At 38.7% G+C, this 12,574-nt stretch overlaps 1 protein-coding gene across 7 annotated transcripts in view; it reads right to left on the bottom strand.

Annotated features, from left to right (window-relative positions):
- The window catches only part of ldb2a (LIM domain binding 2a), an 89,547-nt gene that overhangs the window by 29,415 nt on the left and 47,558 nt on the right, over positions 1-12,574 (bottom strand). For all 7 annotated transcript variants that reach the window (XM_031867017.1, XM_031867020.1, XM_031867019.1 and 4 more), the window contains exon 3: positions 8,101-8,273. In XM_031867017.1, the coding sequence (XP_031722877.1) occupies positions 8,101-8,273 (173 nt within the window). The remainder of the gene's footprint in view (positions 1-8,100; positions 8,274-12,574) is intronic.

Raw genomic sequence — 12,574 nt, 5'->3', positions numbered from 1 at the left:
ATATACATATATACATACATATACATATATACATACATATACATATATACATACATATACATATATACATACATATACATATATACATACATATACATATATACATACATATACATATATATACATATATACATACATATACATATATATACATACATATACATACATATATATACATACATATACATATATATACATATATACATATACATATATATACATATACATATACATATATATACATATACATATACATATATATACATATACATATATATACATATACATATACATATATATATATATATATTAGAGAGTTGGACAACTGGATTTACACTATGTATTTCTATAGTCTAAGGCAGTCATTCCCAAAGACAGCTAGAAGAGACTTTATTTGGGTTGCCAAAGTCCATAATGTATAGTTCTATATTTATATCTGCAGTACACCTTTGTGCCACACGAGGGAGCCTGAATGTTCGTATTGTTCTGATAATTGTAGCCTATTTAATCTAATATCAAAGGCTGGCATACTTTCTGTTTGTTTTACTGATGAGAGGAAACAAATAATGGATTATTGACTCCGTCTAAATGCATGTATTATATCTCTCCAAAAAGACTGGTTTACCAAGTCAACATCATTTAAGGTTCTTCTTAATACAGACATACAGCCTTTTGGAAATCAACACTTCCGTTCACTGACTGACACAATTGAATGCTGGTCTTCCGTGCAAACACATCTGGGATCTGTGCGGATAATGTGCTTGTCTGAGCTAGATAAGTGTGGATTAGACTAAAGCAATGTTTAAAAATAATCCTTGGTGTTTAATGGACACTGAAAATGGTCTTTATCTTATTTTTTTTATTTAGTCTGATTCTAACAGCAGGTTGTCCAACAGCTGTCTTCAGAGTTCAGAGTGAAAGGAAGGATGCAACACGACTTGTAACATCCCCAAAATATAAAACAATACCTTCCAAAGAAGTGCAAACCATTGCTGTCAAGTGAAAACCATGTATCTCCACATTTGACTGGAAGAAAAGTCTTAAAATCACATTTATTAATCATTTTGCAAAAGAAAATACACCAAGGATTAAAAACAAGAAATAGTATTTGTGTATTCTAAACATATATATATGCATAGTATTGAAGTTCTGAATCCAAAATGATCAACACTTAACCCCCCGGGTTTCTCATCCTGTGCTGAGTTATAAGAAGGAATGTTATAATTAATCCACTAGTACTCAAATTGCTGTTGGGAGGTGAAAAAAAGTGACTTTGGTGTTTTTCTTTTCCTTCTTTGAACTGAAATGCATCATGGTCATTATGTGTGTGGATGAGTTTTCATGCCCTTTGGGAAACCTATTAAAAGAACAAATACTTAGGCATTTTTGAGGAAGTAAGTACTTCTTTACATCATTCCTGAAAGTGTACTTTTTGTAGACGTATGGTATTTAGCCACCAGCAGTAGAATAACTTCAATTATGTCCAGTAGTGAGCCACTGTCTTGTGATGCTTTCAGGTGCTGTAGCCCAGAGTGAAACAACGCTGCACTATTGATTTGTTTTTCCATAGCGCCAACTGGGTCTTTAGCATTGCCTCTTATTTCCCTCCACAAGCTCTCTGCTTCTCTGTAACCGATAAATAAATTGGCAAACCAGCTGTATCAAAACCAAAATAAGAATCACCTTAATCGCAACATCCAATACATGTGCAGGAAGTTGTCTTAATGGCACTGCTGCAGAGACGCATTAACCACCAATCCAGACTCCAGTGTAGAGTCCATCACACACAGCCATCTATTTCTACATACTGAGAGAGAATTGGTTAAATATCAAATATTCCTCACCGTGGCCCCTTTTTTCTTTTTTGCTAAATAGATTTCCATTATGAAAACTAAAAGGAGGAAAATCTTCTTGAATTAAAAAGTGGTCCATTAAAAAGGTAGAGCCCCTCACAGAGAGTCCCCATTGATTTAAGAGCAGGGTCATAAATCTTCCACATAACGGGTTCAGGGGATCTCCGGCTCAAAAGAGCGAGAAAAGAATAACAGCGACGTCCTGCTGCTGAGGCACTATTCAATACTGTACCCAAACACGACAATCAATTAACAACAGAGGAGCTGAAGGTCATTCAATTGATTATTATGAGCACTCATGACTGCTTCTGATGAATATAAATAGGGTCAAAGTTGACTAAATGTGCTCAATTATAGCAACTGGCTGCTGACAGGCTTTATTATCCTGCACATTAACACCACCTTCTGTATGAGTAAGACTATAGAGTTAAAGATTATAGCATTAAATATTATTTATAGGTGATGCACATTTAAAGTGTGTTGCTGTGAATACGTTGAGTTCACAGCTCATAAGATGAATTGATGAGTCACCAGATTATCACCAGAATGTCAATCAGAAACAATTTTGATTCACATCTAATTTGCTATTTAAGGAAAATTCACTGGTTTCAGCTTCTCACATATGAATATTTGCAGATTTTCTTAGATTTCTATGATAGTTAACTGAATATCTTTGGGTTTCGGACTGTTGGTCGGATAAAACAACAATGTGATGATGTCAACTTGGGCTCTGGGAACCTGAATCTGACATTTTATAGACCAAACGATTGATCAGTTAATAGATGATGAAATAAATTGATTGTGGCTGTAAGATGTTCCCTCAACATGACATGTGATTATGTACAGCAGAAGATATTTTAAACTTAGGGAACGTATATAATTGGACTTTCCCAGTGGTCTTGCTATCAACATGCATGCTACATACAGAAATTGAAGTATTGCTGGTTTGATTGCAGCATTTATTGCAAGTCCTCAGGTCTCTCTCTCTCCCAATGTTTCTTTAATGTCCCTACTGTCTTCTGTCAACAGAGGTTAAAATATCAAAACATCTAAAACTAATCTCTAACAAAATAGCATATAATGTACCGCCCACTGTCAGACAAAAGAAATCAAATAAAAAAAAGTGGTGGATTCCGGCACACGGTCGTTACAAACTGTACTGAAAAAGCAGCTTCCTAATGAGACATTCATCAGGAACACAACAAACTAATCCAGATATCAATCCTGATGCAAACAGAAGACATACATAAAGATCAATTCACGTCAGAATAAAAACCAGAGATGATAAAAAAAACAGGTACAAGGCAACAAAAATGTACTGAAATAAATTATTAAATAAAGGAAGCAGAGTGGAGAGTGTTAGTCTGTTTAACGACTCGATCTGTTATCATAACACTGGTGATAAAAGTATGAGTAAAATGAAGCAAACTGTACTTAAAGATACAGGTGGTCATGTTAACTCTCTTCAGTCAACTCTTAAATCTGATCCTATTTATATTCAACACAGGAAGTCATGAATGCTGTACATCTCATAATAATCTAATTAATAACCGGTGCAGTATTGAGTCTCCTGCTTCAATAATATTTACGTACCTTACAATTAGGATTTACTCGTATTTTAAAAAGTACTATAACTGAGTAGATTACTGCAAAATATAATTTAGCATCTACATTTATAGCAAAAGTATGGCAGAGTGACAATTCAAACATTCCTGAAATACTACAATCCAAGCAAAGCTCTTAAACACAAACACACACACACACACACACACACACACACACACGATAACATATCCACTTGTCAATTTCTCCACTCAGGGAATTACATTTATTTGAGCTGAGATCACCATGTCACGAACTCCCCTTTTGCTCTTTGCTCGCCTCCCAGCATGAAGAAACCCCCAACTGGGCACCCGGTAACAAGGGCCGTGCCCTCCGAGCTAACACACACTGGCCAGGGAGAGCAAAGCCTGCTGGGTAGTGAACAGAGGCGCTGGGATGCCGGGGGCCGCTGGGAGGTTACGGGCTTTATTGGTACCCTGTGTCAACTTGTCAACACCTCGCCACCCAGAGAAACCCGCACAGATTGTCCACCAACACCCGGGAAGCAGCACCACCCGCTCTTAGCCCACCGCCAACTCCGCCCATTCGTTAGTGTGCAGCATCCCGCCAGGTGAGCAACGACGGGGAGAGAGCGAGACGAAACACATGAGACTCTGCTCAGCTCCTTTACTTCATCGCTTTCCAGCCGCAATATTGACTCTTCAACTATTTCTTATACCATTTATATCTCACATATATTCCTTTTTTAATGAGTTGTTTCAATTATTTGGTTTTCTTTCAGTACACCATTTGTTTTATATATTTAGAAGAAAAAAACCTGCACAACATGCTTTGTGCTTATGGTTAATTCTGCTTTATTATACCTTCAGTGTATTTTGTTCATAGGTGTGGCAATTATTTCTATTGGTTGTTGATGGAGAATCAACGTCAGAAAATGCCTTGAAAACCTGTCGAGAACCACAAGCAAAGACAGGCTCCTGTATTATAATGTTTTGGAAGACATTTACAGTAACCGCTAACCTATTATTTTTCCAAATTCACCCAAACAGAGATCATGAGAAACCAACACCAGATTAAAAACCCTGTTAAATATGCAGTTAGGCTGCAGCTCAGATTGCATCTTTGCTACTGTATGTTTACTCAAAGGTTCACAATGGCAATTAGTCTTCATTCAGACTGTATTGTTTTACCCTTGACCTTTATGTCGCTGGGTGTGATTTGATGTTCTTCTTCTCTTAATGTCAAATAAAGTAAAGTACGATCATCTCTCTACTGGTGTTTCTCTCCCTGTATGACGTCTTTTTAGCTTCCCAGATCTCAGCAATTAACTTGGTGACTACAGTGTTGTTATCACTGACAGGAATGACGGTTAAAATTACAAAAAATAAAGACAAAAATTAGAATACACCAGAGGTACTTCTCAAATATGGCCATGTCAATAAAACCAAATCAGAATTTGAAATTTTGAGAGAGAAAGAGAGAGAGAGAGAGAGAGAGAGAGAGGGAGAGAGAGAGAGAGGAGCAAAGAAAGAGACAGATACAGACAGAGAGAAGAGAGAGAGAGAGAGAGAGAGAGAAGAGCAAAGAAAGAGACAGATACAGGCAGAGAGAGAGAGAGAGAGAGTGTGGGAGAGCAAGAGAGCGGGTTGGGAGCTGGGGATGATTTCTCTAGGGATGAAGGATGTGAGTGTGTGTGCATGTGGTGTGTGTGTTGAGGGTGTGTGTGTGGGGGGGGGCGAGCGAGTCAGGCTGGGGGATGAGAGAGAGGAGGAGGAGTGCGGGGGAGATGTGGTGGTGGTGGGTGAGGAAAGCGAGGCGAGGCAGAGCTGATTGAGATTCGGGCCTCCAGAGCTGCAGGCTCGCTGCTGCTGCTGCTGCTGGGAGCTCAGGGAGAACACGCTCAGTTATTGGAATTCTTTTTTTCTCTTTTTTCTAATGAATTAATTCTTCTCATCCAATTTAGGTGAAGATGAAAAGAGAGCAGCGCTGCGAGCATCAAATTTAGCTTTTTGTTGACCGGGCCTGGGCCGCTGTGTTTCTGTTCTGTGCGGTTAATATCGGACACTTGTAATATATTATGTTGCTTTTCTTTTGGGGAGCCTTGTTTACAAAAACCAAACAACAGCAACCTAAAAAGACATTTCCTGTGCATGTTATTGGGGATGTTTCATAACCATTTACTGATATGATAAGACAAAGACCCCCCCCCCCCTCGCCAGACACACAGACACACTCACACAACCACTACATGAATACAAAACCATCCCCCCTCCAGATTTACCGAAAAACTGTTACGATTAACCCATTCGACACAAACCCACATGTGTGCAGTCATGCATATAAATAAACATCAACATGCACTGGTACTGAGGTAAACACCAGTCTCGTCCGAAATGATGGTAACATTTGACTTTGGTGTGTTAAATAAAGGCCTTCCAATACACGAATCAAAAACGTTTTCCTGAGTAAACAATTTCTTCTTCAGAATCCAAATCACAATGTGAAGTGTTGCGATGTTTCTTGATTGTGTCGGAGTTGTGCTTTAAAAACAGGTAGATAGATGTAGGGTGTTGGTTTATACGAAATATGTTTTTAAGTCTCCAAACTCTTAGTGCAGATCTTGTCAAAATGACCATTAATTAAAAAACGATTGAATACTTTGGTATAAAAAGGCTATTTCTCTCTTTCACCGAGCATGTGTATTGTGTATTTTTAAAGTAGTGTGAAGTAAAACCACCGATTCATTGCCCAATTTCATCTTGGTTCCGATTCCTTGGTAATTAAAAAACAAGACTGGAAAAGGCAAATCACTGCTTTAGTGTCAATAACAATTACAACCAATACAAAGAAATCCTTGCATCAAATTCATTTGTCTTAAAAACTAGTAAAATAATCTAATTTCTTTTCAGAAAATAAGATTTTAGATCTCAATAAATGACAACATTACTTGCTCCTTACTTGGAGATTTTTAATTTCAGACTACACACACTTACACACACACTTACACAAACACACAAAAGTGAGTGCATACTGTCAAGTCCTTAAAAACAAGAGCGCGTATCGCTGTTTAATGTCAGAACCGTCCGGTCTGGTGCTGCGGCTCAGGGTTCATGGTACAGGGAACATGGAATCCCTTTGGCTCTGCTGCTCGGAGCTGACAAGGTATCTGGCCTTAGATTCATTTAGACAGTCAGCAGAAGAACACTAAGAGTCAGCTAGCCATCTGGATCAGACTGTGGTGAAGCAGATATTCACTCCGGCTCACCAGGGGATTCTCCCCCCAAAGACAAAAGCAGATGAGCTCAGCTTTAGTGCCTTCACAAGACCTCAGTGTCAGGTTTGGATTATCTCACCTGTGCAATTTGTGTTTCCCCAGCTTCAATCTGTGCTCCACTTATATACTGCAAACTAAAGCGCACTCCTCAAAGATCTTATTCAAGTCGCCTTAGCTTTGCCTTTTGGAGTTCCTGAGGGCTTAAGGATCTGCCGACATCTTTAACTTGAGGAGTGCCAGTGGATTTTCGGGGTCTGGTGGAAAGGCCGAAATGCTGATAAGCAAAGAGGGTAAATATGACGATGCGTGACATTTTCTCTCCAGTAAATCTAAGCCCTGATTGGTGCAGATATTTGGTCATAGGAAAATACAGGTAGGGTGCATTTTTCAGCTGAGCTATTTTAATGCTACAATTCAACCTGCAGTAACAGTCAACGTGAATGCTGTTTATCACATTTTCTTAAGTCTGTCCTGAAACAACAGTCAGGTTGCTGTAATCATCCCCATTATTTGGAAAGCGGAAAATAACTTCTGTTGGGATGAACTCTATAGACTGGGGGCAGATATATTTGATTATATAATAAAGTACATATAATTGACTAAGTTGTATTTAGTGTTAAATTACTCTTTAACAGCGGTGGAATGTAAATAAGTAAATTGACTAAAGTACTGTACTTCTACTGTACTTCACTACATTTCAGAGGGAAACATTGTACTTTTTACTCCACTACATGTATTGGACCAGTTAATTTGCATATTTAGATTATGAATACAAAATATAAATCAACTAATAAATCATGATGCATTATAACAGGTTAAGACAACAGCATATAAATAATTAAAATTAGCCCCACATTTACCAGCTGCATCATTAAAGTAATATACATATTAATGCATCGCTTAATTATAATCCAATATTGTAGTAAACAAATATTCTTTAATGGGGCATTCGACATAATGAGTACTTTTACTTTTGGTAGTTTGAATACATTTTGATGCTGTTGCTTTTGTACTTTTATTTGAGAAACATTCTGATTGTATCAGAGTATTTTTACAGTGTAGTATTGCTACTTTTACTTAAGTTACAGATCTGAATACTTCTTCCACCACTGCTCGTTAAATTGCTCTCTAGAAATCAGGGATATACATCTAAAAGGTTTACAAACTTAGCAGATAATATATCATTTTATAATTCATGCAACAAATAAAAGAAAGACCTTTCCATATTTGACAGTGATGCCACCAGCTACGACTTGAAAACACTCGAACAAAATGAAACCTGGAGCAAAAAAAGAATCAAAGGGGTGCAAATGGGTTTGATCTCTAACCAGTTAAACACCTCGCTTGGTCCATTATCATAGCTTGTGATCAATTATTCATGGTGGGAGAAGCTTGGGGGTCAGGTGTTACCTTTGTAAACATTGGCTTCCCGTGCTGGGTGACCATGGTGCACTGATCACAGTCCAGGGTGATGCAGGAGTTGTGGAGGGACTCCTTGGAGTGTTTGAGGATATAGTGGAGCTCGGTAACCCCCCCCTCGAACACCGTGCTGAAGTAACGGGGGATCAACGTCCGGCCGATCGCTGCGAGGAGACAAAAGAGAGCAATGAGATGCTGAATGTATGAAGGAGAGACGACAGTGGGCCACTGACACAGTATCAATAGACTGTAATGACGCTACTACTCGTATTGGGCCTATAACTACTACTTCTACTACAGTAGCTACGGTGCATTTTTAGGGTTACTACTGGTACTACTGTAACTACTGATTTCTAAAACCTAGAAATGGATCAGCATTGTTGCACTTCCGGTTCCCTTGTCTAAAAGTAAATCCAAAATACCAAAAGTGATCTTTGTTCATGTGCGAGGGAAATTATGAACTGCTTTATAAGGACATCTGCTGTAGATTCATTAATCAAGATAAATATTTTATTGGCTGTCAAAAGCTCCTTGGAGGCAGAAACTGATCACATGTTCAAATGAATGAAATTGATTAAATATTTGACAACGAATATGTTCTGCTCTTCCTATTAGACCCTTTTTCTATCATACAAAATCATTCAAAGAACACAGGAAGGACTGTTGAGTCTGCTGTCTATTGATTTGACTTTAACCTCCGTGCTCATTACAGCGGGTTGCTCGTAACACTGCCAATGTCAGTTTTTCAGAGCATCCGTTCATTTATATTCTTCCCTTATCTCATTAACAGCTGAGAAGCCTTCTAATGGGACTAAACAATAAGTCCATAACAATGGGCACAAATCATTTTGAGCAGCGCTGTAATAATCATTCGAAATCTGAATGAACTCCCAGATACGCTATCGAGCAGCAGCCGCCTTGCTGATTGTGGTGAACTTATGAATCGAGATTTTCCAATGCAACATGCAAGCTAGAGATTCACAGAAACTATTGGATTGCCTGAAACCTTTCGAACACTGGGCAGCCTTCAGGAAACCTGTTCCCCCTCAGAAAAAAAATGCCAAAATCCTTCATCCTGAGTCAGATTTCCCCCTGAAACAAGTCGAATAAATCTCAGTGCAGTGAGGTAAATTCAACTCCATCCAACACATCTCAAGATTAAAGCTTTTCCTGCAACAACTGACAATATCATGAATTTGGGCGTCTTGAACCACGTCTTCATGTGACACTTCATATAACATAACTCTCACTTTTGAATATTCCTCATATGAGTGAGACTGCACAGGAAAGTATTTCCAGAATATGATGAGATTCCATGACTAAGTTTAGTGTTAAACTGAATTATTAAGATGGACGACTCGTGCGGTGCAAACTTTTTTTTTGCAGGAGCCTAAAGAGACAATGAACAGGCTGCATGATGAAGACTAGAGGAGGAGTCAGGGAGGGAGAAAGTGTCTTCAGCGTTTTATAGCCCTCAGGCTTCGTCTGGTTTCTATCTCCTCTGTGTTAGCTGGCTTCAAGGAGAGGAATGGATGATACACACAGAGAGAGAGAGAGAGAGGCTTACATTTCCCATTGCATTATGGATGCACTGCGATGGCATTCAAGATACATATTCTTGAATAGTTTAATGTATTTTATAGGATGAAATCATGTCCTCAAACGCCTTTCCTTCTCAGCTTTTAACTTTCGATTATGAAAACACAGCCCATTGTTTTCACACAGGAGCTTCCTCAGCAAGGGTTTCAAACCAACACCATTGCACCTATACTTCAGCTTTGCAGCTTGGGGCTTCTTTTGCTTCAGAGCTTCTCTTTCTCTGCAATGTCAATGAAAATCCCAGTAAGAAGCCGATATCCTAGTACACGCCTTCTATCCACCAGACCAAAGTGCAGGAAGTCCAATTCTTTGTACTGTATATTAGAGCTCCTTCTATCATCAGAGTTGTATGATATTGACATATATCAACTTTATACTTATTTAAACTATGAAACCAATCTCCATGATCAAAAATTCTCCATTTTATAAACCTCAAAAGGATATTGTAGCCTTTCTAAAGAAAAGTAAAGCTGCAATTGATGATTATTTGTCAATTAATCTGTAAATTATTTTATCGATTAATCATTTAGATTTTTGAAATGTCAGAAAAAAAGGGAAAATTCTCTTCAGTTTTCAAGGTGAGGTCTCCAAATGTCTTGTTTTGTCCCCATAACAGTCAAAAACAAACACAAATAATTAAATTGCTCTTATAGAAGATTCAAAAACAAGCAAATATTCACATTTGAGAAGCTGGAACAACTGCCTGTCAGCATTTTTTGCTGAAAACATGAATGAAAATAATGAGACAATTATAATTTTTTCCCAATAAATAGAATAGCTAATTATCATCTAATTGTTTCAGCTCTAAAAAATGTCTGATTATAGTCAATACTTCATTACATGACTAGTTAAGACGGATACTTTTGCAGCGTAGGCGGAGCTTTATTTCAGTGGAAACAATAATGAGAGGTGAAAAGTGAAAAATGAGATGTTGATGCACAAGGTTTACTCTGAATATAAAGCAAGACATTCTTCAATGCACAACTTAATATGTAGATCAGGGATTCTGCACAGCACCAACAGAGAGCAGCTGCGTCAAACAGCTTTCACTTGAGACAAAAAATTACTAACTGCAGAGCTCAATATTGCCGTTTCTGTTACTTGTTGAGCAGCTGTGCGCGGTCCATCTGCAGGTCGGCCCGTAGCGTCTCCAACCCCCCACATCTTAGCAGCACACTCCTTTTTTTTCCTAGCCTTTATTTTTCAAGCTATAAGGTTCCTGCTGAACACAGATACTCATTTTCAGCACCGTCTTGCTTCACACGGCTGCACGCGTGAGAGCTGCAGTCCAACCGCAGGCTTCATCCAAACATCCCTGGGCAGTTCCACTTGAGCAACTCGACTTGCTCAAGGGCAGGGACTGTAGTTACTGAAGGGCAAAGTGCTTCTCATTCACTCAAATGCATAGATCTCAACCAGCGACAGTTTGGTCTGAAACTAACATGTGTACCTTAATCAATGTTTCCTCTTCTGAATATTCAGATCCCATCTGAGTTTTCTTTTGAATATCTTTGAATTAGACTTAAGTGTTGTGCCATCTTGTTGCCCATCTCTAATGGGATTTACAGGACACCTCAGCAAAACACAGATAACGTTTATGGTCTGCCAACATCCCACGTATATAAAGAGATGCACTGATCACACAGTTGTTTAAGTGGAGGTCCGTAAAACAGCCCTGCTGGTCTGCTTTAATGGGGACAGGCGGGACAGTACCAGTGAGACAATAAATTACGATTCAGCAGGTACACTTTAAACAAGCAATCGACGAGTTTGAAGGTTTATCAGATGCAAAATAAAACACTTTTTATAATACAATGGGACAGGATTGTGTTATTTCCACAACGATGGCAAAGTAGTAGAACTGAGGCGTTCACATTACAACTTGATCCACCAGAAGTGTGCTGCTACATTTTATTCCAGCAAATTTAAGCCTAGTTTAACTTTTTTGCTGGACAAACCTGCATTTTCTTTTGTTTTTTTGCTTGAGCACTGGCATCCCACCGCATCATCAGAATGGCCCCATTGAAATGAATGAGGCGGCTGCATTGTTTTTTGACCAGGGCTAACGTCGGTCTGAACACCAACCAGGTTGTATTTGTACCTATGGAAGGATTGTAGAGTAGATTGGCTAATTTGAACAAATGACTATGGCTTGACCAAACCTACAGAAAACGAAAAGAGACCGAACATAAACATCGGATATATTATAGGGTCACTATGTCTTGTATGAAAAAAACCTTATTGTAACAATATCCATTGCTATATAATGAAATCAGTTCAAATTAACACATTTGAATCAGGAGTAAATGAAAAGCTACTTCAGCTCATCTGATGAGCTGTACGGGTATGTCAGCTAAAGAAAAAAAGGCAGAAAAGTCCTCCTAAAGACACCATGTAGATTATTTTGTTTTCTTTTGTTTTGTTATTCTGCATCATTGGTTCAATTTGAAATCAACCCTCTAATCCCACTAAGTGTCAGTGACCCAGTCTACCCACGAGCTACGCCACAATATTAAATAACAGCAAAAACAAAACAACCATAAACCCTGACGTTGGGATTATGAAGGCGAGCACTTTGGGATTTCCTTTAGCCTCCCGTTTCAACGCCTGGTGGAACAAGTCTGTCTGTTCCTCTACATTTTGCTGCCCGTCAAATCTCCGTCATTAGAACACTGCTGGGAGAAAAATAAATAAATAAATAATCGGGACAGCCATATTATCCAGCAGCACATGGCCTCTGATTTCAAGCAGAAATAATCCATTTTAGAGTCAACACTCTGTTGGCGAGAATTATGCTCCCTCTCCCCTTCCCCCAGGGTGGGTGGTCAGGAGGAGGTGTGTGTGTGTGTGTGTGTGTGTGTGTGTG

This window comes from Anarrhichthys ocellatus, unplaced genomic scaffold, assembly GCF_004355925.1.
Source record: "Anarrhichthys ocellatus isolate YVR2014 unplaced genomic scaffold, GSC_Weel_1.0 scaffold37, whole genome shotgun sequence".
NCBI classification, from domain to species: domain Eukaryota; kingdom Metazoa; phylum Chordata; class Actinopteri; order Perciformes; family Anarhichadidae; genus Anarrhichthys; species Anarrhichthys ocellatus.
This window is presented reverse-complemented; position numbering and strand designations above follow the sequence as displayed.